This window comes from Mycteria americana, chromosome 2 (genome assembly GCF_035582795.1).
Source record: "Mycteria americana isolate JAX WOST 10 ecotype Jacksonville Zoo and Gardens chromosome 2, USCA_MyAme_1.0, whole genome shotgun sequence".
NCBI lineage: Eukaryota > Metazoa > Chordata > Aves > Ciconiiformes > Ciconiidae > Mycteria > Mycteria americana.
Window position 1 is genome coordinate 167536120 of NC_134366.1, and position 27265 is coordinate 167563384.

The 27265-nt window shown below is 42.6% G+C and overlaps 1 protein-coding gene across 4 annotated transcripts in view; it reads right to left on the bottom strand.

The window, feature by feature from the left end:
• The window catches only part of ZFAT (zinc finger and AT-hook domain containing), a 149009-nt gene that overhangs the window by 84083 nt on the left and 37661 nt on the right, over positions 1–27265 (bottom strand). For 2 of the 4 annotated variants that reach the window (XR_012774596.1, XM_075495318.1), the window contains exon 1: positions 9791–10106. The exons of 1 other annotated variant lie outside the window; for it this stretch is intronic. Coding sequence is in view for 1 of the 3 variants with exons in the window: in XM_075495318.1 (XP_075351433.1) it covers positions 9791–9809 (19 nt within the window). In the remaining 2 variants the exon portion in view is untranslated. Of the gene's footprint in view, positions 1–2822; positions 2955–9790; positions 10107–27265 lie in introns of those variants that run through there. One more of the 4 variants, XM_075495319.1, reaches the window with a different exon arrangement.

Here is a 27265-nt window from a genome sequence, read left to right on the forward strand (position 1 = left end):
CTTTTTTTTTTTTAATGACAATTAGGTATTTGCGATTGTATTACAGACATTAGTAATGCTAATGGTGAAAGTGAAAAAAATAATAAAGTATATTAAATCTAAAAGATTTCTTCCCATCTTCAGCATATGTAATATAAACTTTATTCTCAGTTCAGTAACTCCTTTATCTCTTAAGTTATACTAGTGTTTGTCCTCAATTCTTTTTTTTTCCCCACTTCCTATCATGCATTTTTAACCCTTCCCTTTCTGTCTCCTGCATCTCTTACACCATGCTCTTTACCGGACTCTCTCTTCTCTCTCCCTGTTCCTTACTATACACTTCCAAGCTTTCAACATAACTACTCATGTTAACTTGTACTTCTGTTTCCAACCTCCCTTTTCCTTGCAGCTACAAGAACTTTGCCCCTCTCTGTTGAAGCCTGGTTAGAATCCAACAGTACTCGTTCTTAGTGTAAAATCTTAAAGGTAAACATAGCTTCCAGGTTTCACAAGATTTAGACAGGTCAGATCAAAAGCAAACACAGTCTTCATTGGGCGTATTATACTGTACGGCTACCAGACACGGTCTTACTGAATCCTGCCAGAAGATTCAGGTATTCTTAACTCTGATTAAGTAAGAAACGATATCTTTATTTCCAGGGTTAACACCCAGTTACACCACAGAGAAAACCACCATGTCTCTTCTCCGGCATTACTTCTTCCTGTAAAGACACAATTTAAGCCACTGATTTGCCATCTTCTACCCCAGCAAAACAGCTAGAGGATCTCCATGTACTTAGCCACAGAAGTGGTTCCTCACGTGCTTGATCCTAAACTCCCTTTGCTTCTTTCTTCCTATCTACAAGCACATCAAGATTTGCAAAGAAAGGCCTTGGGGTGGTGGTAGTTTCTTTACGAAACCTGCTAGAATCATTAGAAACACAAACACATGCCTTCGGCTCAGAATCACGTCCTCAGGTCTGTTCTCCTTCTCCCAGTTCCACGCCACCAGCTCCTTCTCCAGTGCCTGGCTGCATTTCCAATTTGTTTTGGGTCACTTAACTCCCTGCTCCAGTTCACTGGGCAGCTCGGCAAGAGCTAACAGGGAGCAGCGCAGCAGGGAGCACACAGCAGCCCGGACTCTCCGTCGCTTCACCTGATGTGCCGGTCCAGAGGACCACTTACTCTTCGCCACTAAGGTCTACCAAATCTGGAGTAAGTCATGCCATAGCACGCAGCACTTGTTGCAAATTCAATTATTAGGTGAAAAGTTTGTTCTGTTTTTTTAATGTTCTCTGCATGAAAGCTCTTAAAAACAACTGTACAAAAGTCCTTCTTCTGTTGTCCATCCAAGGGTACAGCCAGGAAGCAGAATGTAGTGAGCCAAGAATGAGATGAGAAACATCAACGTCTTAAATAAGATTTTAGTCTTATCATTTATAAGGGTACGTGGAAGGTGAGAGTCTGCTTCAGATAGTAAGGCTATCTGATCAAGGATGTTTTCAATGCAAAGGAGGTCAACAAGTTAATGGGATAAATGATGAACAAGAATACACAGAGACACAAATCTGGCAGATGAGATAACAGGCAATGCCAAGGACCAAAAGTCTCCAGTTACTAATTGATGGGATGCCAAGAAACTGCAGGCACAGCTTTGGAGAAGGCCACCTGGACTTTGTATCTGGTAAGAAAAGGGAAACAAGGAACAGGAAGATTTGGGACACTTTAGGAACATCTGTGGGACTATGTGTATTTGGTTTACATGACGAGGTTTTGGTAGCGGAGGGGAGGCTGCAGGGGTGGCTTCTTGTGAGAAGACATCAGGAGCTGCCCCCATGTCAGACAGAGCCAGTTCCAGCTGGCTCCAAGATGGACCTATCACAGCCCAAAGCTGAGTCCATCAGTGATGCTGGTAGTGTCTCTGTGATAATGCATTTAAGAAAGGGTAAAAACCATTGTGCAGCAGCTGGAGAGACGAGTGAGAATATGGGAGAGAAACAACTCTGCAGACACCAAGGTCAGTGAAGAAGGCAGGGGAGGAGGTGCTCCAGGCGCCGGAGCAGAGATTCCCCTGCAGCCCATGGCAAAGACCATGGTGAGGCAGGCTGTCCCCTGCAGCCCATGAAGGAGCAGGTGGATGTGCCCTGAAGGAAGCTGCAACACACAGAGAGGAGCCCACACTGGAGCAGGTTTGCTGGCAGGACTTGTGACCCCGTGGGGGACCCATGCTGGAGCAGTCTATTCCTGAAGGACTGCACCCCGTGGAAAGGACCCACACTGGAGCAGTTTGTGAAGAACTGTCTCCCATGAGAAGGACCCCACGCTGGAGCAGGGGAAGAGTGTGAGGAGGAAGGAGCGGAACAGACAAAGTGTTATGAGCTGACCTCAACCCCCCTTCACCATCCCCACCTCCAGCCACTGGGATGGGACCACTGCGTGTCCCAGGTGCAGCTGCGGGGGGGCCTGGGGTGAGTGAAGTGAGTAAGGGGCTCAGCACCAGTAGCTGGAGTGGGACCACGGGTCACAGCCCGTGTGCTTGCTGCCAGCTACTGGGCCAGGGGGACAAGTGTCTGCATCTTCCCCAAACCTGGTGTGTGGGTGTTGTATCGGATAGACAGAGGGGCCGTGCCGGTACCTGGGGGATCCGTGAATGTGTGTGTGCTTGTGAATCTCGAGAGTGCTCTGTGTGTGCCTTCACTAGTGACTTACCAGCCGAAGAGGAGGACTTGGCTGTCTCTACTTAATATTTTATCAGTGCTATACGTAGGTGCTGTTGAAGGCAGCGCCTCCCATGTTGGTGTCTCGTGTGTGGTGTGTGCAGAGCGTGTCTTAGGGATACATACTCAGCTTTGCTGCTCGTTGAATCTGCAGGTGGGAAAACAGCAGCCATGTCCATCAGCCTGCGACAGAGACTCCCCCAGAATGTTGTTTCTGATCTTTCTCCAACAAGTTTTACTTCCTTAAGGTTGTGCTACTCTCAAATCTCCAAGCCCATACCTATAAAGACAGCTAGGCTTGAGGACCAAGAAAAAACAAATCCTACAGTCCAACCTAAATATATCTCAGCACTGGACTACAACATTCAGAGATAACTGCCTACAATGCAGCACTAATTTCGAAATATTCCTAAAACAATTACTTATTCTTATTAAAACTCCCAATATCTAACACTTTAACAATGTCTACAACTAGGTAACACAAACGTTACAATACAATCAGAAACAAATTGTAGTTTCATCTACCAGCAAAGCATAGCACTGCATTGCTGTCCAACACGCTTATAAAAAAATATATATATATATTTATGTCACTTCAGTACCTGATTTCCTCACTGTCTAGCCACTGTTCTCCCCCTGCACTATGTTATCTTGAAATCTGTAATTATTAGACCACAGCTCTATTAACTACAAGCTGTCTTTATTCAATGGAGTTAAATTTTCCATTATAATACTAAACAATGTAATAATAAGCTAACATGAGAATTACTGAGAAAATACAAGGGTTTCTGTTCAACTTTCAAGTGCAATAAAAAGTGGGTACAATTCTTCCAATAAAACTATTGTTTTTATTAAAGAACTCTTTATATACAAATGCTGAGCATGTAAGATATTGAAGTATCTAAGAACAATAAACAAGACCTTTCCTTGAGAGCTTCTTTACATAGAAGTATTGAAATCATGAGGTAACAGTTAATATAAGAGCAACATGTAAAAAGCCAGTAATTTGTGTTTAATATAAGCAATGTTATTTCTCAGCAAAAAATAGTTTGAACTGAACATGAAAGAATCGGCACATACAGTACAATGAATTATGATGTCCTATACTAACGACAAATACATTAAAAATATTTTTCTTAGACATCAGATCTTATTCCTCTGTGCGTGTTAGAGATTTTTTTTCATTTTCAATGCTATTTCAAATATATGAAATTTTCAAAAACATGTTATAATGTATCTCTGATTTTCATTGCTTCACTGGAGGGAGTTTTTTTGTTGTGGGTTTTTTTACTTAATATCTACTTTAATCTGTTTAAAAAAGAAATCAACATATTTTTTTAAATACTGTGAAATGTATGATTATGTGTTTTTAATACCTTCAAGTGATCAGTACTATTTCATAATTTCAGCAAATTGTAAATAATTGACAGCTGCATTCTCCTATCTTACAAAAAAGGATCTTTAAATGAATGTAACTTTTGATTACATACACTTTAACCTCAGAAGGCTATATTTAGCCATAGATTTATTCCCTAGACCTCTTCCTTGACCTTATAACACTTTAGTTATTTTAATAAAGATGCTGCTATAAACTAATATTATTTATCTTCATTTGATAGAGTAAAAAAGTAAATCAATATCTGTTTCCTGCTATTTTCCCTATTTTGATTCATCAAGAAATTAATATGCAGGATTATGGCATATCTCCAATCAAAAGCATTATCCTCATTAAGTGTTAAAAAAAAGTATATAAAACCTGCCACCATTTGCTACCATTAGAACAGCAGCATCGCAAGTATTCCACGTTCAAAATTAACAAATTAACTGTACTAAAAGCAGCAGGCCAGAGAGAATAGAAAGCTATTTTAGGGCTTCCTTCATCTGAATTTGAACTATGCTGAACAGTAAGCAACTATTTTTTAATTCACCAGCACAGGATCACTACCGAGACAAAACCTGCAATACAGAGTACGTTCAGTCAAGGAAAAGGAGCACCTGACCACGTCTGTTCTCACTTTTAGCTGCTAACTAAAATCAGGACAATTTAATTATCATTAGCTAAATGCCACAAACATTTTTTTTTTTAACATTAAGAAAGAAACTTATGGCAATGTTGATATAGGATGCATTCCTGCAAAAATGAAAACATGATAGTAAAATCAATACCACTTAATATGATTTTATGGAAAACCTAATCATATACATTCAACATTTTTTCTAACAAGGCCACAAGTTTACTTTACAAGGTAAACTACATTTATAGACGCCCTTAGACATTACAGAGAGGTACACAGTATATGAGATTAAATTACACTGAAGTTTGTGAATGTTTCTGATTAAGAAATAAACTGCATTTAAAAATCTATACAATACAAATACACTAGGACAGAGAAAACAAAAGCAGAAAAAAAAAAGCACTAGTTAAGGTGCTTGGGACATGACTGCATGACGTGAGCAGAACTAAATTGATAGCTTCATATATACCTAAGGGAACATTACAAGTTGAGAAAAAATACAGAGGAGCAACGGGCTTCATCCAACCCAACAGATTATGAAACAGATTATGAAAATGTTTTTAAATTCAAGACTGAAGGGTAGGTGACAAGTGCAAAAGACCACAGATCAAGGTGATTCACCTTGCAGTGGTAAAATCATGAAGACTATTTTCAAATCAAGGATGACACAGAAATTAGTAAAATTTTAACAGGAAACAACAAAGAACAATTGAAACAAATTGTCGGGTTTGTTTTCCATTTCTTTGTAGCTGCTTTTAAAAAGATAAACCTACATATTACTACAATAATGCAAGAAGCCTAATAAGGTGTCAAAAGCAGAATGCCTAGCTGTAGACAAGGATTATTGGCAGACAGGCATTCAAACAAGTTTATGAAAAATGTTGTTGTGATGCCAGGGGGACACTGCCACCTCAAAATATTGAGGACAGAAAGTAGGCTGTATTGTTTGTGAAGCAATGCCATCTGTTAGAAGCGGCTTAGGGCCAAATCTGATTAACAGGCTTTTTTAACAAGTATCAGAATCCCTGAGGACTGAAACGCTCGCATTGTACAGAAAAAGCACAGTGTTAGGACTACATTAGCAACAGTCTGACCACAATGGTAAGAATGACTGTGACACACTGAAGGGGATAAAAGAGATTACAAAGACAGAAACAACAATATAGTGTAGCCTTCAATTACCCTTATGCAGATTGGTTAAATGTCAGGTCAGGACAGGATGCCAAGATTAAACGTTTAGACACCATTTATGACTGCTTCACACAGCAAGCAGTCAGGGAAACCACACGAGGAGAAACAGTTCTTGACTTTACCAGCAGTGAAACACAGGACCGCATTCAAAGTGACACACTCTGTAACCGTGATTAAAGCAGCACTCAAAAATCCTTTAAAAGAGTGATAAAGAGCCAAATGTTTGTGTTTAACTTCAACAATGTGAACTATATAAAGATAAAAAGCATCTTTCACAAAACAGCAAACGACAAAAAGGACTAGAAAGGTTTCAAGAAGAGTTAAATCCTTGAAAGCAGCACGAAGACTTTAAAAGCATCATATTTGATGCTAATGATCAAAGAAGATTTTAGAAAGGGGAAGAAAAAAATCTAGCACAGCTAAACAGCAGTGAAAGGTAGCTTTAGTAGAAGAAAACATCTTTATAAAAGTTAAAGTTTTGTTAAACAAGGAAAACAAAAAAAAGATTGGAAATTGTGACAAATTAAATGGAAGAACAGAGCAAGGCAGGTCAATATGGATAATTTTATCAATTTGAAAAATAAAAAGTAGAATGCAGCATTTTTTTAACACACCTCAGCAGTAACAGGCCTGCCTGAGAGCCTGTGTAGTAGAAAGTAATCCGTGTATGAAAAGACCCTTTAAAGAAGGTGAGCCCGTAGCAAAACAAGCTTTTCAATTTGCTGTCGCTCTATAAGGGTTTGGAGAGGTTTTCTATGAAAGATCTCTGAGTTCTGGCAAACACTTTAAAGACAGCCTCAAAACAAAGCTAAGAACCACACTACTCAAAACCAAAACCTTACAGTTATAATGGACAGTCCTATAAAACAGATGGTCCTGTAACACGTAGACCTATAAAAACCAGAAACGAAGATTACTGCTGCAGAAGTCCACACCGGGCTTACATCTCTGGATATTGTTCCTCTAACTTGAAAAACTAAAAACCTAAAATAATAATAATTAAAAACTAATCATGAAAAGGTACAAAGATAAGGACAATTGACAACACAGCACAGTTCCATATGAGAAACAGTTAAATAAATTAGAATTTTTCTGCCTGGGAAGGATGGAGCTGAGGGGTGGAGAAAAGGCAAAGAGTAAAATGAAGAATGATGAAACCACATGTCATGGAGGAGATGGCCAGCAAATGATCCCTCTGAAACTACTGTCTGCTCTTTTCAGTTGATCTCTCCTTGCACTGGAAGAAGCAGAGAACATGAAAGGAGGCAGTTCTTCATATAACTGTAAGACAGGAATGCATCCACTTGGAGATAAAATTCTTGGAAGGGAAGTCCATCAAGAAGTGGAAAGACACTATTCGGGGCTCAGCAAGCCCGTAAGAAGGCCTAAGAGAGTCTTCTGGACAAATATCACTGTGAGCTTGCCCTGTTCTTACACTTCTCTATTTAGACATCCATCATGAGTCACTGTTAGAGACACGATGTGTCAGGCATGCCACAAAATTAAGATCCAGATTATTTATGCTTTCTTAGATTTCTTCTAAGTCACAACAGCACTACACAATGTAGACTTTAATACAGCTCAGTTACTACAGCGTTCAAATATTACAGTATTTCACCAATATAACACAGTACCTCTGGAAATCTCTAAATATTTGACATAAAGACATCATTAGCTCCAATACAAAGGTAGAGAAACAGACTAGTAACAGGCTAGAGTTCTGCTTTTTGGTAGATCAATTTTAGATGGTTAACTTGAGTTACTGGAAGGCTAAGTATCCAGGTGACTTGCTTCAGAGTTGTCTAAGATATTACCAGAAACCAGAGCCTGCCTCATGCCACACGATGGAACGGGAAAAGGGCACAAGGCTCTTATCTCTCTTCTTTGCCTGAAGCGCGTCCTCACACTCTCACCATAACCAAGCATACTGTATTTAACTAGTCTATTACTAGATTTGTCAAAAAAAACTTGAGTTTAAAACTACTGAAATTCAGCTAATGAAAGCAAATAAAAGCATAAGTATTTTTTTCTTTTACACACATCAGCTTTACAAACGTTCCCAGAAAAAGTTAAGTAAAGTTCTTCAAAAGAAGACACTGCCTACACACACTTATCTTGGCTAGAATATACAAAATTCAGAACTGGAGGAAAAAGGATGTTCTAATAACTACGAAATTAATTTATCTGCAGCAGTTTAGAATAATCGGTTTATCAAACATATAAACAAAGTATCTTTCCACCATAAAAAAAAAAAAAGCTCCTTAATATATACACTTAGAGGAAGACTTTAGGTTTTTTTAATGTTCTAAGATCGCCCTCACGTGGCTAAATACAACACTGTAGAAGTTACCACTAAAACACACCATCAGACAGTATCGTTACCTAATCCACACTACCAGAGATACCGAAAACACTGAGCACCTCTCAAAGAATAAGCACAAACTATGTGACCAGCCATCGGCATCAGGATACCCTGGCTGAAATACCCTGAACCTGATTTTTGGAAGCACACTTCACAGAAACGCATCTGTAGGCAGATACAGTTCTGCAGTTGCAACTCCGAACAGGCTGGATGCTTGTGACAGTTCTGGGTTCAATTACCCTCAGAACACTTTTTATTAAGACAAACGTGCTTGAATAAATTGGATTTATTAGCAGCAGTAGTAGTACTAGTAGAAAGAGAATTAATGTTTCATCTAAAGTTGGATCAGAGAAGGTGAAGCAGTCCTAGAAAGCTTTTACAATAGCACTTAAATAACACAGCAGCTGTTAGATATTCTGCTATTTACATACAAGTTTTCTCCTTATAGTGCTGTTCTCTTTGGCATAAAATCCTGTTTGAGTTGTAAACTAATTGTCTGTAAACACTCCACAGGACAGCTAGAAATAACTTAGGATTCTAAAAATTTAAACGTCATCTCAGGGAATGACAACCAAATGCCAAATTTAAGTATCCGGGGTAATTAACTAGCACTAAGCTGTTGCAACATCACTTCACAAACTTCTGCTGCAACGAACACACAGAGATTGTGAAATGCAGAAAGCACGTACACAATATTACTATGGCTACCACATCTGTGTAATTTTACTTACACACATAATCCCCACGAAAGTCAGGCCAATATAAGGCACATAAAGGACTGAGATGACAATGCAGTGGAAGCATCTAACTTTAACTTATCTCCTTGCTGCAGCTGAACTTTTAGGCTCTTGAGCTAAAACTATTTACACAAGCTGTCAAAGGAAAGCATGACCGTTTTAAATCCAGACGTGCACTAGTGCAATACAAATAGTAAGCAGCCCGGCAGCTGCTCTCTTCCGGGCGTTCCCAAACATGCCCCTGAACAGGAACGAGGGGACAGGCAGCCGGGGCTCCCCGGGGCTCCCGAGCCCGGGCTGCCCCAGCGCCCTCCCAGGCACCACTCGGAGCCCCCTGACCGCGGAGGGACCTGGCGCGGTGCGGAGGGCCACGGCCGCCACCCCCCCAGGGAACCCGCGCTGGGGCAGCCCCGCCGCCTCCCCACACGCACACGGCGGCCCGCGGCCCTCCTCAACCCGGCCGTGGGGCGCCGCCCGGCCTAGGCCCCGGCTCCCCAGGCGAGGCTGTCCCACAACACGCCCAGGGCGGCTGGCAGCCGCTGCCCCCCACTCCCCCCCTCTGCCGCCAGCGAAGGCGCGATGACGGTCGGGGCGGGGGGAGCAGCAGCCGGCCCGGCTGTCAGGGAACTAGTTCTCGTGCGGATGGAGCGTGACACGAGCCGCCGCCGGAACTACTTTCTCCCCCCCACTCCCCCAGCCAGCGCCGGCCCTGCTGTAAGAGGATCCGTGCGCGCTCCCCCGCCCTCCCCGGCCCGCCACTTGCGGCCGGCCCCGCGCCGCCCCGCTCACCTGCAGCCGCAGCCTCCATAACCGCGGCGGGGAAAGGGGGGGGGCAGCGGGGGAGCTGACCGAAAGCCAAGCGGCGCGGCCTGGTTTAAAAATAAAAGGGGGGGGGGGGGAGGGAAGGGAAAAACAAAAATCACTTCCGCGCCAGCGGGCCGGGCTCACGCGGGCTGCGCCGAGGCCCCGCGGGCCTCCCCCTTTGGTAAAGAAAATATTATTTTAATCGGTGGGGGCGGTGGGGGTGAGACTAGCCGGGCGGCGGGTTATGGCGAATCTGCCGCGTCCGACACGGCGGCTTCTTCCTCAGCGACGTCGCACAGAGAGCGCGAGGGCAGGGAGGGGGAGAGGGCGGGGCGCGAGGGCAGGGAGGGAGCGCACGCACCGCCCAACGGCTGAGCCGCGGCTGTTGGGCGGCGCCTGCGCAGTTGCGGCGTCGCCTCTTCCCCTCACACGCACGGCCGAGTTCCCTGCTGTCCTGAGCCGTGCCCGTCGTTCCGCCGCCGCTTCCCGCGGGCTGTTAAGGGCCGGGATCCAGGCGGGACGGGGCTTAGATACATGGAGGCAAGGGGGATACTTCTCCCGTCACCGCTCAAGCCGCGGTTGGCCCGAGGCTCTGCCTGCTGGAGTGAAGTCACCGTGCCCCTCTCCATAGCCTTGGCCCGGAGCAGCCTCATCCCTGCCCCAGGACCCTGGGGAGAATGGGACTTGCACAGTTCACAGTGACACAGCCCTTCCATACCGAAGGCGTTTTAATTTACCACCAATGATTACAAACGCGTGTCTTAATGAACCTGGTACCTTTGCATAATTAACTACAAGATAATTGGACAAGCTTGGAGGAAAATAAGAATTTCCACCATGTTAACAAGTTCAAAAACATTTGAGATGTGTAGTTCAGGTGGATATTTAGCCTCATTCCTAAGACCATAACTGTTTTACAAGTTTATTTTTATCCCAGTGCACTTCAGAAGTTTTACATTTGCTTCAGCGAGCAGTATATCAACATGTATCAACAGTCTGGTGAATACCCTAATTTTTTGATTCAGGTCCTAGGTTATGAATTTGGGTATTAAATTATTTCTTTAGGGTTTTTTTTTGTAATAGGATCTTGAAGACAGGTACTTCCATGATGCAACACAACTAGTACCACTGGAATACTCATAACACCCACTTCTGCCTCAAGTTTTTCTGTTTTGTTGCTTTTCTGTTGTGTTTCTACACTAACAACCATTGAATACCAGTTTTATCACTTTCACTCCTAAATCATCATAAACGCTGTATGTATTAAATATTAATGAATTTAGTGTTGAATTCCATGATGTCTGTTACTGTAGTTAATTTCAGTACAAATGACTGTGTACGAATCTCATTATCCTTCCTAAACAATATTATTTTCTTGTCATACTGCAGATGTACTCAGTTAAGTGTAAAGAGTAGAAATTGTGAAAACAAGAATTCATTTCAGTATTAATTACAGTAATAAACCTAAATAATTTCCTATTGTAAGAAAAATAATGCATATATATTAACTGAGACATAGCTTATACAAATATTCTTTAAACATCGCTGCTTATATCTCAGTGTGCCAAGTGAAATTCAGCCACAGGCAGAAGGCCACAAAACCTATATATTTCTTAGTCTGACAAAACAGTTTTTAACCTAGAAAATATTGATATGATGATCTGCATCACAAATATTGACTCCTGAGCCCCAAACCCCGTTCACCATGACTCTGGGACTGAGCCATCTCTTGCCATCACTTGGGCATTTTCTGACCATCTCTGCTGTATTCCTCTGCGTCGTTACCAGTGCTTAGCTGTAAGGGCAACTTGATGATCTTCCTGCCGTGGTGGAAGCGACCTCTCTACCACCACCCCATCTCAAAAAACGGTGGGGGCTAATGTCTGCAATTTTCCTCTTCTTTATTTTCTAGCCTTCTCTGCCGGACGCTGAAATAATTAGGATCTTTAGCCTAACAACCAGCCTCACAGTTTTACCCCATACTTTATTCTTGTCTTTTGGCCTGGATAGAAAAATCCATCGCGTATAAGGGCTCCTTGAAGCAAATGCCTTTAGATCAGATATAAAAGAAGAGAGAGAACAAACTACACCCCGTAGCCAAAAGGAAGGCGGGTCCCTCCTTAACTCACCAGGACCTATGGGAAGCTGCAGTCAAGGTTCTAGCAGGGGTGGGAGCGCGGAGATTTCTAACAAAAATGTTAAGATCAGTACGAATGGAAGTGTGAGTGTGGGGAGCAGAAGGAGCTGAAGAAGGGCACGTGCTCAGCAGGTCATTGATGCCATGGCATGTCTACGTGTAGCTCCTCAAGACACCCAGATCAGGAAAGCAGAGGGCAGACCGCACCCAGAGAAGACACGAGACAGTAAATCAGCAGTGTTGCCAATGACTCACGGGGTGGGGCAAGGTGAAGGCGCAAAAGATGAAAATTACCATCAGGTCCTAAAGAGCACAAAAGACACATCCAAACACCGAGCTTGCCAATCGGGGAACAACCAGAAGACATGATGATGGGGACTCAGTGGTCTGTGTCCATTGTCCTCCATGTCACCACAAGTAATTCTGGCCGGACTACCTGAACAAACATCCTTGGTGCTTGTGCGTATGAAAGGGAGAGTGTGAGGAAATGAAATAATTTGTGTGTAAAACAAGGTCTCTCTCTTAGCTGGTGTCACATTCTGCTCTGTTAGCCTACTCACAGCATTAAATAGTCTTCTATTGAGTTTTACTACATTAGTTGCTGCAGATGCAGATATGTAAGGACAGAGAAAGGTGACTGCCAAGGAGGGCTTGGCCACAGCCAGGCTGAGTCTTGGGCCCCAGCAGAAAGACTGACTGAGCAGCTGTACTCTACCAATGCTCACCCCACCAATATTCCTCTTGCTGAGAATGACTTGCATGAGACAGCTAATACAGAAACGTGTTGCTTAGAATTTATGTCAGGAACCCAAATACAAGGCAGAAAGGAAGACCAGACCTTTCCAGAGGCTGTGGTCACACTCCTCTGCTAATTTACTTAATTTGTCTCATTTGATCTGAATGACAGAGCAACATTATAGCAGAGTCATGCATGGATATTCTGAGCTGATGAAAAGCAACATTTAGGAGTCTGCCTTTGTCTTTAGCGTGCTGCCTTGACTCACCATCTGCACCTCTGGGACTCCTAGTGCCCCTTTTTGCCCCTCTTCCCATCCCTGCTCACTACTGTATCTGCCAGCTTCTGGAGAATGTTTTCTACGAGGAGCAATAAAGATGAAAGCACATGCATGCTCAGGCACTCACCACCCATGAAAGGAAGGGATTGTGCTCTTTTTAGGACATGAGTAATATTCATCCTTACCTTGGCATTGAAAGAACATTCTCTGGTCCTTGAGTCACCCAGCCTCACTACAGCGAGTAGGGTGGATTCTCCTGCCAAGAAAAGTACTTGTCCCAAATCTTTCACATAGTTAGAACCACTGGTTGAGCATCAGTATGACACGTGGTTTGTTACTTTTTACATACGGTTACTTCATACAGTTCTGCTTTGCACAATCACAAGCCTGTGTAAAGGCCACATTCATAAAAGCTTATTCTTTACCAAAGATGAAAAATCAGAGCTGGAATCTCTGAGCTTTGGTATCTGGCCTAGTCAAAATGTCCTGGGAGCTCTGTCTGTTGGAGGTCAGAAGAGGAGGAGAAAAACTATCACTGCTGGGGTGCCTGGCCAGGTGACAGAGCCAGATTAAAGCAAAGTCTTTGCAACTCTGAATCACAGTTTCCACAGCTTAAACAAAAATACCCTCAAGTTCTTCCAGAAATTCCACCATGTGCCATCATATTAAAACCCACATAACTCATCACCAGCACGAGGTCAGATTAACTCGTCACACACAACAGCAGATCCAGGTAACAGGATAACTAGCGTCAATTGTAAGTGCCCTCTCAAAGTAGACAACAACAGAAGATACCAAGATACAAAGGAGTTTCAGTGGTATCTTCTGAAAACACAGGAGTAACAGTATTTATGAATCTTGAGTCAGGCTCCTCAAGGCAGTATGGTCTCTATACACTCATTCCTTCTCTCACCTCAAGAGGGAATCTGATCCTGGTCTGTTTATTCATCTCATTCTGTCCTAGTTTCCTTATTGACTAAGTTCAAGGTCCACTCTCCACCCATGCATTCCCTGTCTTTCCTGCATATCTCATCTGACCTCTTTCGCTACCTTTCAGCTCCCAGTCCCAGTTTTCATTCACAGGTGTATCTTTCCTATTTTCCTCAAAGGCTCTTTCCAGGTACTTTCTGCAGTTACTCTCTTGCCCCAACTTCTGTCTAGCCACTCGCAGATAAGCTCCTGCATACACAAGTGTTCATCAAACACAGCTACCAGTTCCCTCTCTTCAGTCCACTGAGTAGTTCCTTGTTCTAGCCTCCATGCCTAGCCAATATCAGTTGACTTCCCCTTAGCCAACTCTCATATAATAATAATGAAAACCCCTACAGAGTGCTAGAGAATGCAAAGTTCACATATAGAGCAGGTTAAGTATTGCATAGGGCTTCAGCCTGCTTCTGGAGCTGGAATCCATGAAGAGAGTGTAGATGCCCTTATTGCATCGCAACAAAGAGGAAGTCAGGCAAAAATGCCAGGAGGCCTGCATGGATGAACAAGGAGCTCCTGGGAAAACCCAAACACAAAAAGAAAGCCTGCAGAGGGTGGAAGCAAGGACAGGTAGCCTGGGAGGAATACAGAGAAATTGTCTGAGTAGCCATGGATCAGGTTAGGAAAGTTAAAGCCCTGATAGAATTAAATCTGGCCAGGGACATCAAGGGCAACAAGAAAAGCTTCTGTAGGTACATTGGTGATAAAAGGAAGACTGGGGAAAATGTGGGCCCTCTCCGGAAAAAAACAGGAGACCTGGTTACCCGGGATATGGAGAAGGCTGAGATACTAAATGACTTTTTTGCCTCAGTCTTCACTGGCAAGTGCTCAAGCCACACCGCCCAAGTCGCCGAAGGCAAAGGCAGGGACTAGGAGAATGAAGAACGACCCACTGTAGGAGAAGATCAGGGTTGAGACCATCTAAGGAACCTGCAGGTGCACAAGTCCATGGGACCTGATGGGATGCATCCGCAGGTCCTGAGGGAACTGGCAGAGGAAGTTGCTAAGCCACTATCCATCACATTTGGGAAGTCGTGGCAGTCTGCCGAAGTTCCCACTGACTGGAAAAGGGGAAACATAACCCCAAAAGGGAAAAAAGGAAGACACGGGGAACTACAGGCCAGTCAGTCTCACCTCTGTGCCCAGCAAGATCCTGGAGCAGATCCTCCTGGAAACTATGCTAAGGCACATGGAAAATAAGGAGGTGACTGCTGACAGCCAGTGTGGCTTCACTAAGGGCAAATTGTGCCTGACAAATTTGGTGGCCTTCTATGACAGGATTACAGCATTGGTGGATAAGGGAAGAGCAACTGACGTCATCTACCTGGACTTGTGCAAAGCATTTGACACTGTCCCGCACAACATCCTTGTCTCTAAATTGGAGAGACATGGATTTGATGGATGGACCACTTGGTCAAAAAGAACTGGCTGGATGGTCACACTGAAAGAGTTGCAGTCAATGGCTCCATGTCCAAGTGGAGGCCAGTGACGACTGGTGTTCCTCAGGGGTCGGTATTGGGACTGGTACTGTTTAACATCTTTGTCGGTGACATGGACAGTGGGATTGAGTGCACCCTCAGCAGCTTTGCTGATAACACCAAGCTGTGTGGTGCGGTCAACACACTGGAGGGAAGGGATGCCATCCAGAGGGACCTTGACAGGCTTGAGAGGTGGGCCTGTGCAAACTTCATGAAGTTCAACAAGGCCAAGTGCAAGGTCCTGCACAGGGGTCAGGGCAATCCCAAGCACAAATACAGGCTGGGTGGAGAATGGATTGAGAGCAGCCCTGAGGAGAAGGACCTGGGGGTCTTGGGTGATGAGAAGCTCAGCATGACCTGACAATGTGCACTTGCAGCCTGGAAGGCCAACCGTATCCTGGGCTGCATCAAAAGAAGCATGACCAGCACGTTGAGAGGGGTGATTCTCCCCCTCTACTCCGCTCTGGTGAGACTCCACCTGGAGTACTGCATCCAGCTCTGGGGCCCCCAACATAAGAAGGACATGGACCTGTTGGAGCGAGTCCAGAGGAGGGCCACAAAAATGATCAGAGGGCTGGAGCACCTCTCCTATGAAGGAAGGCTGAGAGAGTTGGGGTTGTTCAGCCTGGAGAAGAGAAGGCTCTGGGGAGACCTTATTGCAGCCTTCCAGTACCTGAAGGTGCCTACAAGAAAGCTGGAGAGGGACTTTTTACAAGGGCATGTAGTGATAGCACAAGGGGTAATGGCTTTAAACTGAAACAGGGTAGATTGAGATTAGATAGAAGGAAGAAATTCTTCACTGTGAGGGTGGTGAAGCACTGGAACAGGTTGCCCAGAGAAGTTGTGGATGCCCCATCCCTGGAAGTGCTCAAGGCCAGGTTGGATGGGGCTTTGAGCAACTTGGTCTAGTGGAAGGTGTCCCTGCCCATGGCAGGGGGGTTGGAACTGGATGATCCTTAAGGTCCCTTCCAACTCAAACCATTCTATGATTCTATGATTGAGGGCACAGCAGATACCGGCTTCTCCTTTTCCCCGTTACGTGGTTTGGCTTTATTGACAAACAATAGGAAAAGCACTTTACTTTCACAGGTGTGAAACCAAGTGCACTTTGCATAGCTGTTCAGTGTGAATGGTCCCACAGAAATGAAGTAGTAAAAACAATAACAATTTAAAATTAGTACTGCCTTGTACAGCTTTCATTTCCATTTGGTTTTGCATCAGCTATTTCTAGGACTCTTTATCATCACAGTCATATACTGCATTTGTGCAGGATCTCTAACTCCTTGAGCATTGTTGATGGACCTGACCTAGATATGAGTTAGGGCTACATAGCAAGGTGGGGTGTCTGTAAAACAAGACTCTGCCTCAGTTGTTACAGAAGCTGGAAAATACTGAGAAGTAAACATGAGGTTTTATGAAGGGAAATTTTCAACAGATTTTTCAGGAGAATAATACTTTTCTCAAAGAGTTCATTTGTGATACAGAAACAGTGTTCATTAATCCTGTCTTCCTCCTTTTATGGTTGCTCAGCATGGCATCTTGCAGCATGCTTTGAAAAGTATCATGTGTTTCTATAGCTGAAATTTTTAGCATCTGTGCTTAAATGTGATAATTGCTTTTAAAAACCCTCACCCTAGATGTCTTAAATTGAACATATAAAGTTACGGAAACTTTTTACCCTAAACTTCAATGCATCACTTTCCCTTTTTTCCCCACAAGCATTTTATGAAAAGTTGTTTTCGTTGAAGAAGCAAATCAATAAAAATGTCCCATAAGCACCCACAAGAAAATTAATTAAGCCACAGGGAGGATGCAAAGCTCTGTATAGGACACAAACCAAGTGCTATTTAATTGCCTAAATGAAGCAGTAGTCCTGTGAGAGAGAACGGTAAATTATGTGATCACAGACCTAAGGATCTGTAACAGACAATATCAGTCTTGACTTTGACACTTAATGAGCTTCCAGTGCTTGACTTTCCAACCATACTGACTTTTATTATAATACCAGTATTTTTAAGACAAAAATCCTTTAGCATTTTATGAAGTAGAATGAAGTAGTAATACTAATTAGAGTATTTACTACTTGAGCCCCTTTGCATGTTCCCACTTTGAGATGCATTTTTATTACTGCTGAACTTTAAAAAAAACCCAAAACTTCCTGAATTTAATTTTTTTTTTTTAATTGCTAGAGCAAAAGTTTTATCCTCCCCAAAACTGAATGCTTGGAACCAAAAATACAAATATTTACAAAAATATTTCCCAGTTTGCCAGTAGTACCATGCCATAAATTTCAGTATTTTGCATTCCCCCCACGTCACTGCAATTCATATTTCTAGACTTCCCTTGGGTCACTTGGAGGACGTAATACTCATTACAGATATTACCGAAATTCAGCCAGGGCTTGGCCCATGCACTCACACCATGACGCCTGTTTCAGTAGCTACGCAGCAGTGGGCAGCGAACCTCATTAGCCTGCAAATAGCCCAACAACCAGTTCGGGTGGCACTGCCACCGAAACAAGTTTTCAAACTACGCTCTCAAAACATACTCCAGATTAATGCCCAATTTACAGTCCTGAAACTGGACGTGCCGGTTCCTCGGTCACAAGTCTAGCCATGTAAGATATGGACACTTAATTCCAGGCTTAACTTCTTCAGTGCAAGGTGTTATAGTTTCCTGGTGACAAAACAGTTTGATGCTCTTCCCACTCTTTTTCCCCTGAGCTGCTCAGTCTTTCTTGCCGGTAAGTTTATTGCTGTCTAACTATACCTGTTAACCTCTGTGCAGCCAAGTGCTCTATATTCAATTTGCAAAACAATCTACATACAAAACTTGTTTAAAAAGAGTTATTTGTAACCTGGATAAGTTCTCTCAACCAGCCCATAGACAACTGCACTGAAACAACTGAGCAGACAGGAGAGATTGGGAGCAGGAGTTGTACGACCATTCATTGATCCATAACATCTCTTCTTTAATTTTAGACAATTAAACAGGTTTTAAACCAATCAGTGCAATTAGCAGCTTTCATTTTACGCTGTGGAGACAGTCTGAGTCCATCACCTTCACACCCAACTCGGAGACCTGGGCGAACACGTATTACCATGTAGGGAATATGTTTCATTATTTCTAAAATAAAAGCACCATTGTTTCATGAGAGCAAAGGCTAAAGTTTTTTAAGTCATTAAGTAGTTCTTCCTGGGTTTTGTAAACTGTTTTTCCACTAAGGGAGAACTCTAGTAATATTTACAGCTGTGGAGGTATTTAACAGTGTCCATTTAAGATAGATTCTGGGAGAGGACATGGAGGAGAGCATTCTCAAAGTATTTTAAATATATAATTTCCAGTATATAAGGTATGTAATTTATTTTTTTTTAAATATGAATAAGAACATGGATTCCTCCAAAGAGAAGCTCAAAGCACTATATTAAACAAAAATATTAGGTGCTTAAAGTGAATTTACCTTCACCTTCTTGTGAATAATAACTGCCCTTTATCCCTATTCCATCAGTTTGTTCAGCTGCGTGGCAAAAGTCAGTCCACCACTACACAGGTTTAAGAGGAATTTTCAAAGCTATTCACATTTTTTTTTACCTCACTTTTATTTTCCCATTGATTTCAAAGGGAAAACAACTCAAGCTGATGCTGTGCACTTTTGGAAGTCCTACTTGAAAATGCAAAGGAGATGAATGCTCAGAAATTATAGGAGGTTGTTTTGCAAATAGTTTTATGCTTAAGAAAGAAAAGTTGTCATTGCTTTACTGTAAATGCTTCATTTTTTTTTCCATAGTATCTGTCTGAAGTAACTGTATCTGCTTGTTATTTTTATCTGCTATGTTTAATGTGGAGTTCTGTGTTTAGGAGTGCATAATTGCTGTTTTCTTGTTACAGAACATTAACTTTATGCTTCCAGTAACAACTTTATAATGAAAATGCTAATAAAAATAGGGCAGTGCAAACTGCACATTTACAAATCTCTCCAGAGCTTAGTATGAGGCTTGTCATAATTCTTGCCATCTCAGGATTGTATAGTCTACTGATACTGATTACACTGCACAGCTAATTTAGAAATTATCTCCTGCAGGCCTGAGAGAAAGGCAACAATTATAAATAACTTCAGAAAAAAATATATACATACTGAAAATGCTTCTAATAAACAGATTCTAGTTTTCTCAGTGCAGCACTATAATCACTGCAGGACTTCGAAATACCCCGTATTAATCACATTTGTGCTTGCAGGTTTATACTGTTTAATCCTATTACAACTGTACAGCATGTTTTTCCTTTGCTAGGTGATGTCAGACTATCTGGAGACAGCAGCACAACTGGAACACTGTGCAGATTTAAATGGTGTTTTTCCTTGTTCTTTTAAGGACTTTTTGATTGGGGATTGCTTTCTCATACAGGCTCCTGTGAGACAAGAAATGATATTAAAAAATGAAAGTTAAGAAGAAATGTTACTATGTGCTGTTTCTTCAGTCTAGTACAAAATGAACACCACACAGCTGGACTGATACAGAAATGCATGTGAGAAAGCAAACTTTGCCAGGAGCTTTTCAAAATGCAGCACTATCAAAATAGAAGATTATTTATATTTGTGATGATGTATAACAAAATACCGTGCGACATCTAAACAGCACCCTGATTTCATTCTCTTCGCTTTTACTGTAATTCAGGGAAAGAAGAAACATATATGTACCAAATAGAAGAAGTAAATTCATAGTACAAATAGCACATTCTCAATACCACTAAGAGACAGTGGTATTGAAAAAGGCGCAAAGACAGGTGTAGAAGACAGACATCTTTGTTATCGTATTCCTACTGGGAAAGTTGCCACAGCTCTCACTGAACAGCGAGCTATTTATAGGATAGTAGAGCAGAGAGGAGCACCAGCACCAGTCATGCTGGTTTTGATTTATTAACTCTACAGTAGGAATTTGACAACCATGATATACGCAAACTGCAAACTATACAAATCTGACAGTTCCTACATGATTTGTATGATTTTGGTTTGATTAGACATTGCATCGTATGTTTGGCTTCAGCAGACTACCGTTCTATTCTTAATCTTCATTTTCTGCAAGATTAGCATGTCATTAAATACTTCATACCTTAAGTTCCCTCCTAGGAAAGTGAGAACCACCACCACTACCTACCTAAATAATTTTAGTTCCTCCAATTAAATAATACATACGTGTACATAGATATTTTACATGCACACCCAATTACCCACGTTCTCTTTTCCACATACACTTTATTTGTGCTACTAAAATGCATGTCTCAGACTTTATTTACCACTGGTGCTTTTTTTTTCCCTCAATAAGCTTAAATAGAATATGATACGCCTTCATCTATCCATCAAGCTCAATGGATAAGGCAACCGTAAGGTTGTTCAGAACTCATTGCTTCATTAATAAAATGTTTTAAAATTACAAGAAACAGTACACATACATTACTGTATCCATAGGAATTTCACCCAGAGAAGGAGAAAGGAAAAATAATGGGAATTTCCTTATAAGCAAGTAAAAGGTAGTTGGTTTCTTCTGTTTACTGAAAAATCTCCTTTTCTGGTCAGAAATACCACTGTTAGTTATAAAGTCTGACGGTTGTCTATCAAATACATGCCACTGAATGTTTTTAAAATCAAAGACCACTGCTCCCTCTCATACAAAATCACCACAAAATTCAGGCAGTCTGAAACTGTAACATTCACTATCCCTATTCCTTTCACTATAATTTTTACACAGGACAGTAATTAAGTAAAGAGTTTCCCATTCTTGGGGATTGGAGATGGCACCTTTCAGTGTCCTCAGCTGACAGGCAACTCCAAGCCCACTTTCACTAGCTTTTGAAGTCAAGATGCTGGACTTTGAGCAGTAGTGACTGAGGTATGGGCATACTTTCCTCTCCTGGCTCTGTATGGATAAGTATGCTAATATATGGAAAAATATATGGAAAATAAACTAAATTCTTCAAAGCCTGTCTGCCCACAGCTTCTTGAGGTCTTCAGAAGCATCCAGACTTTCCCCCTGACTGCAGAAGGAGACAGGTGGGACTATTGTGACCACCTAAACAACACTTTAAAGGAACACGTCTCCTTAGGAAACAAGGTAAAAAAAGTTAAGGTATCTTACCTAACTTGTGCGGTGTCGATATCATTGATTTGCTCATTAGTCTTTGCATATTAAATTAAAACTTCCACAATTATCACAGCCCAGTAATTCACTCTTCAACATAGTAAATATTGATGACAGAAAAAAAAAATCCTTAAAAAGGGAAAAGCTGTCAATAGGTCCTTATTCAGAGTAATACTGCTTGACTGGCAAAAAGTCCTATCACCACCTGTTTGTTCTTTGCTCCTTATGAGGAGGAAGACACGTGCACTGCACAGTGTTTGTGGGCATTTTAACCAAACACCCTCCATCTCTCTTACAGATGAATTTTGAAGGTAGTATAGAAATTACACCATAAAATGTTTTAAGGAAAATTTACAGGGTCTTGAGCAGAGGAATGCTTACTCCTTATAGCTGAGATACTGGTTCGTACAGGTGGGGAGGACATAACCTCTTCGTATCGTTGGAATTCCCGGGACAGTTTCTCGGCTAACATGTCCGGCAGTTTCTCCACAGCCGAGACACAAGCCCATAGGGAGGAAGAGAGACTTTCTTCGTATTGTTAGAGTTGGCCAGCCAATTCATCCAGCGTTGGTCCCTCTCCATCTTGCCAGGTCATTACTGCCAATGAGTTGGCATATGACAATGGTGCACTCCATACAAACTTCTGCCACATGGGTCGCATGCACTTGACTTCATCTGGATCTTTGGATAACTGCTTGTTGTCCAGGTCACCATAAATCACCTCTAGCATGGCTAATTCCTTCAGGTACTGGATACCTCTCTCCATGGTGGTCCATTTGCCTGGGTGACATATAACATCTTCCTTGAAGATATACCTTTCCTTCACGCCTGACAGGAGTGAGGACTGGCTGAGGACTTGTGCCCCTTTTCCAATCTCTGTGTCAATGCTCCCTTCCCTAGAAAGGGATCCCAGCTGCTTGGCTTCCCTACCCTCTGATTCCAGGCTACTGGCCCTGTTATCCCAGCATCAGAGCAACCAGGTGACAATGTGCTCACCTGGACAACAGCTGAAATCCTTTCACATACCTCGCAGCTCACTCAGCGATCAGGGTCAGGTGGTTACCGTCTCATTTATGAGTTCTTTCTTGCCCTCCAAGGAAGAGGAGGAACCCTCCCGCTGAGTTCTTTCTCGGGGGGATGCGGGAAATTCTTCCTCTTCCTCGTCCTGTTCTCGTGATGGCCCTGCTTGAGAGTAGTCTGCCTCCTCGCTGGCAGGGCAGTATGCTTCTTCCTCCTGCTCCCTCTTCGGAGAAGCTTCTTCATCCCTTACTAAATGAGCTGACTTTCGCTTCCGAGATTTCTTCTTGTGTATGGGGACGACTGATACCGGCATGGGTTGGTTCTCTGGTTCAGCTGCAGTGCCTGTTGCTGGGGTTGGAGTAGCCGCAGTGTTCTTAAATAGTTGTTTAACCCTAAGCAAGACCTGACACACATTCAGGAGACATAGCAATAGGACCATGCTGGTTTGAACATCCCAAGGATAGTCAAAATTCTCAAGAGCTATTGTAATTAGCCTGGAGGAGAAGGGGAAGACAGAGGAAGGTGTCTCCCCCTTAGGTTGGCTCTCCAAGGGCAAAAAGTAAAAAGGGTAATTGCTAATAATTTCGATAGATGGCTTCCAAAGTAGAGAGGAGATGGAAATGCTGAGTACAAATACCAGATTGATCTCACAACCAATAATTTTATCATACCATAAGCCAGGGTTACACAGTACAGCAAAGCCATAACCTTAATCCACCTCCCACAGGTGATAAACAGCACATAAATACTGATAAACAGTATATACGGCACATAAATACTGATAAACAGTATATGCAGCAAGTAAGGTGTTACATAACACAACTCTGAGAACAAATACAACACCTTTGAGAGCAAATAAATCAACATTGTGACCAGAGACTACTAAACGAATATAACAAATGCTTATAACAAATCTGTTTTAACACGATCTGGTCAGATCTGTCATCTCGAACCCTTCATGCCCCACGATGGGTGCCGAAAAGGACTGTCGTGGTTTAAACCCAGTCAGCAGCTAAGCACCACACAGCCCCTCGGTGGGATGGGGGAGAGAATCGAGGGGGGGGAGTAAAACCCATGGGTTGAGATAAAGACAGTTTAATAGGACAGCAGAGGGAGAGAAAATAATAATAATAGAATGTACAAAACAAGTGATGCACAAAGCAATTGCTCACCACCTGCCAACCGACGCCCAGCCAGTCCCCAAGCAGCGATCGCTGCCCTCCGGCCAACTCCCCCCAGTTTCTATACTGAGCATGACGCCATATGGTATGGAATAGCCCTTTGGCCAGTTGGGGTCAGCTGTCCTGGCTGTGCCCCCTCCCAGCTTCTTGTGCACCTGGCAGAGCATGGGAAGCTGAAAAGTCCTTGACCAGTGTAAGCACTGCTCAGCAACAGCTAAACCATCAGTGTGCTATCAACATTATTCTCATGCTAAATCCAAACCACAGCACTATACCAGCTCCTAGAAAGAAAATTAACTCTATCCTTGCCAAAACCAAGACATACAGGTTTCCTAAAATCAGAAATATTGCTCGTCTTTTGAATACTCCAGCTACTAAGACGTAATAACAACACTGAATTGGCTTGTCTACAGGAAGTCCATGTAAGAGAAGATAACTGAATTTCTCTAAACTCCATCTACTAGGGCTGACGGAGGCTCTGGTCAAACTCCTTAATTGGTATAAGCTGTTCAAATTTCCTTTTTTATTACGCCTTCAGTTTAAGCTAGTATCTTCAGGTTTCATTCTGTAATATCTCAAAACCAAGCAACTGTATGTTCTGTCTGGGATTGTTCTCTTGGCCGTGTTACCAGGGTTTCCCTGGTCCAAAAATTATTTTATTTTTTCCTTCCTCCCTGATACAAATTAAACACACTCAACGAGTTTTTAACTCCAGTGCTCCAATGAGATAATTGCTCAGATTGGAGGGTAAAAGAAAGGAAGTTTTGTGGCTTGCATACCTGAATATCTCCTCTATTTTTGGAATGTTCTTCAGGTCATTTCCTGTTTTATTTTAACAATGAGTGAAAAATTAAGCTTTAAAGGTTTAGCTAGATTTCTTTCTGCCTCACTTCTGTTTCTCTGAAAGAACAGCACGGTTGCATAACATGTGAAGTGCAGTCCCTAAAAACCATCTGCTCAGTCTACTTTCATTAGTATAGCACATCGAGGGTTTTGGTTTTTTGGGTTTTATTTTTGTAACACAGACACCATTACTTAAACATCTAATAAAAATACAGGAGTTCAGTTTTCGTGTTTGTAGAGGGAAGCTATACTAATAAATTAGTCATCCCTGTCGTATCTCAGCTGTCAGTTTTGCAAAACTTGTTTATGATTAAACCCACTTATGTATTGTGTACACTTCACGTGCTTTACATGACTGTTTACATTTGCTCATATTTAGCATCTCCAGATATATTCTGAACCATAACTGAAGCCTGATTAGAATCTCGTTCATATTAATGAAAGCCAGAAGAAAATACCTTAGAAATCAGTGAAGTCGCCCAGATGTAATGGAATTTAATGGAGTGAGAATCTGGCCTTCAGTCACAACAACTACAGATCGATTAAATGCTCTCAAGTCAGCACCACTATTCTGCTATAAAAACAGCCATCAAATCTAATTGCTACATGTGAGCTATCACTGACATCAAGGCATTGGAAGCCATTAGTTTAGGGTGACCTCACCTATTTTTCTAGCAGAAATGCTGCAGCTCAAACAAAAATTCAGGGAAGTTCGGTACTCTAGGATTTTCCAATATCCCATCTGGATGCACTGGAGGAAATCTGTCTGAGGGCCAGCAGAACCTTGACGTACCTCACGGTTCCCATGCACGCAGGCCATGTCTGCAAGGGCTTCAGTGCCGAAGCTGTCAGTGAAAGGTCAGAGCTTGGCATAGTGCAAACCTCCACATGCCCGCTGTCACACGGAAAGAAGCATTTCAGTCCTCTCCCTGACTCCTGAGAGGCATGGAAAGCTTCTCATCCCTACCACACACCCCCCCTCTGACACACACTTCCTTCCTTCCCCCAACAATCCCTTTGGAACTGTGGAAACTCAGCTTTTCATTCTACCATCTACAAGCCTATACAGATCCCTGGACAACCTTTCTCAGTCACCTCTCACGAAATACATGTAATGCCCTAGAGATTCTCCTGTTCCTCTACTCCTGGAGGGAAGCAGCACCATCAGTAGCCTGGGAGAGAGCCGTGACATGGCTGCAGAGTCTGCAGAAGGTATTGTCCTCCTCCACTGAGGTCTATCAGAGAGCAACAGCAAGCAGCTGAGTGTCTTCCCCAATCCCTCCACATTAAAGTATGATGATGACTACAAGCATGGACATACCTAACTAGGATATACTGGTGGCAAGCCAGGGGGGCTGAATGGCACAGTTGGTAGAAGGAGGACAAGAAACAAACTAGAGCAAAGTAAGAATTGAATGAGTAAGTCCCTGCCATTAAATAACTTCTTAGATTGATTATATCCATCCCCAAGCTTTCTTCTGGAGTGTGCAGAATTGGTTCCTTCCAAAACAGTCATCCTTGAGTTTTAAGACTATTTTGCTTCAGGAACACCTTCTAGTAGCCCACCAAGTGGGCTGCTCCTGCCCTAGAGTCCTCTAACACCACCCAAGCAATGCTACCCTCGCACCCTCGGGCACCAGAATACACCCCCACCGTCACCCCCAGGCGTGCAACACGCACCTCAGTTTCCTGCCCCGAGAACACTACTCCAAGGAGCTGCAGCACAGCCTCCTGGTATCAGGCACTTCCAAAAAGGAAAGGAGAGAACACACCCCCATGTATTTGTCTTATGACAGGGGCACTACGCAGGTGACGGAGGAGGTCCGAGGTCCGATGCTATGTAGTGCAGATCCAGCCAGGTAGAGGGGACAGCTCTGAGCACTGTGGGTGGAATCTTTTGGGTGGTGGTGGGAAAGAGCCAGGGGGAAGGAATCACTCCCTGGAGCAAGTGTATTTATCAGTATAGATGTAGCACGTACGTTGGACCGATTCAAGACTTATCCTACATCTTATTTACAGGAGGAAACTTTTCTATCCCTAAACCAAAAAGCATAAACTCCTCCTACCTTTATACAACAGTTCACAGATGCACAGAACGTGCTTGCCTGCTTGTAAAATAAAAAAGGTATTTATCAAAACAAACAAACAAAAATAGGTCTGAGGTTTCATTAAAATGCTTCTACATCAAAAGGGGCTATTTTAATAAAGTATTGCAGACTTGGTTGTGCATCCCACAATAACTACTGCTCCGTCAGCTGAAGTAGTGCTAAGTAAACCTTCTTATCAACACTGCCCTAGAAGAACCTTACCTTCACTAGATCTTGATTTTTCTTACCGCTACTATATATACAGGTTTTATAGTACAATACCTGAGCTTTACACTTTAAGCAGTCAAAATAAACAGAAAAAAGTTTAAGATTAAGATCTGTACGGAAATTACTTATGATCTGTTCAACACACAATAGATTGTTCTAGTCTTAAAAAATACAGCTGAAAAACTACACCCAAAACTTCACTCTTACCATGAAACACGATCCAAGTTTATTATATTTATTGTCTGCTACTAAACAATCGAAATGGCCAAACAAAGTTTCTGTTTCCTGAATTCACTGGTTAAAAATAGGAACTTTTAAGTGCAGTAGCAAAAAGTCAAAAAGGTTCAGAAAG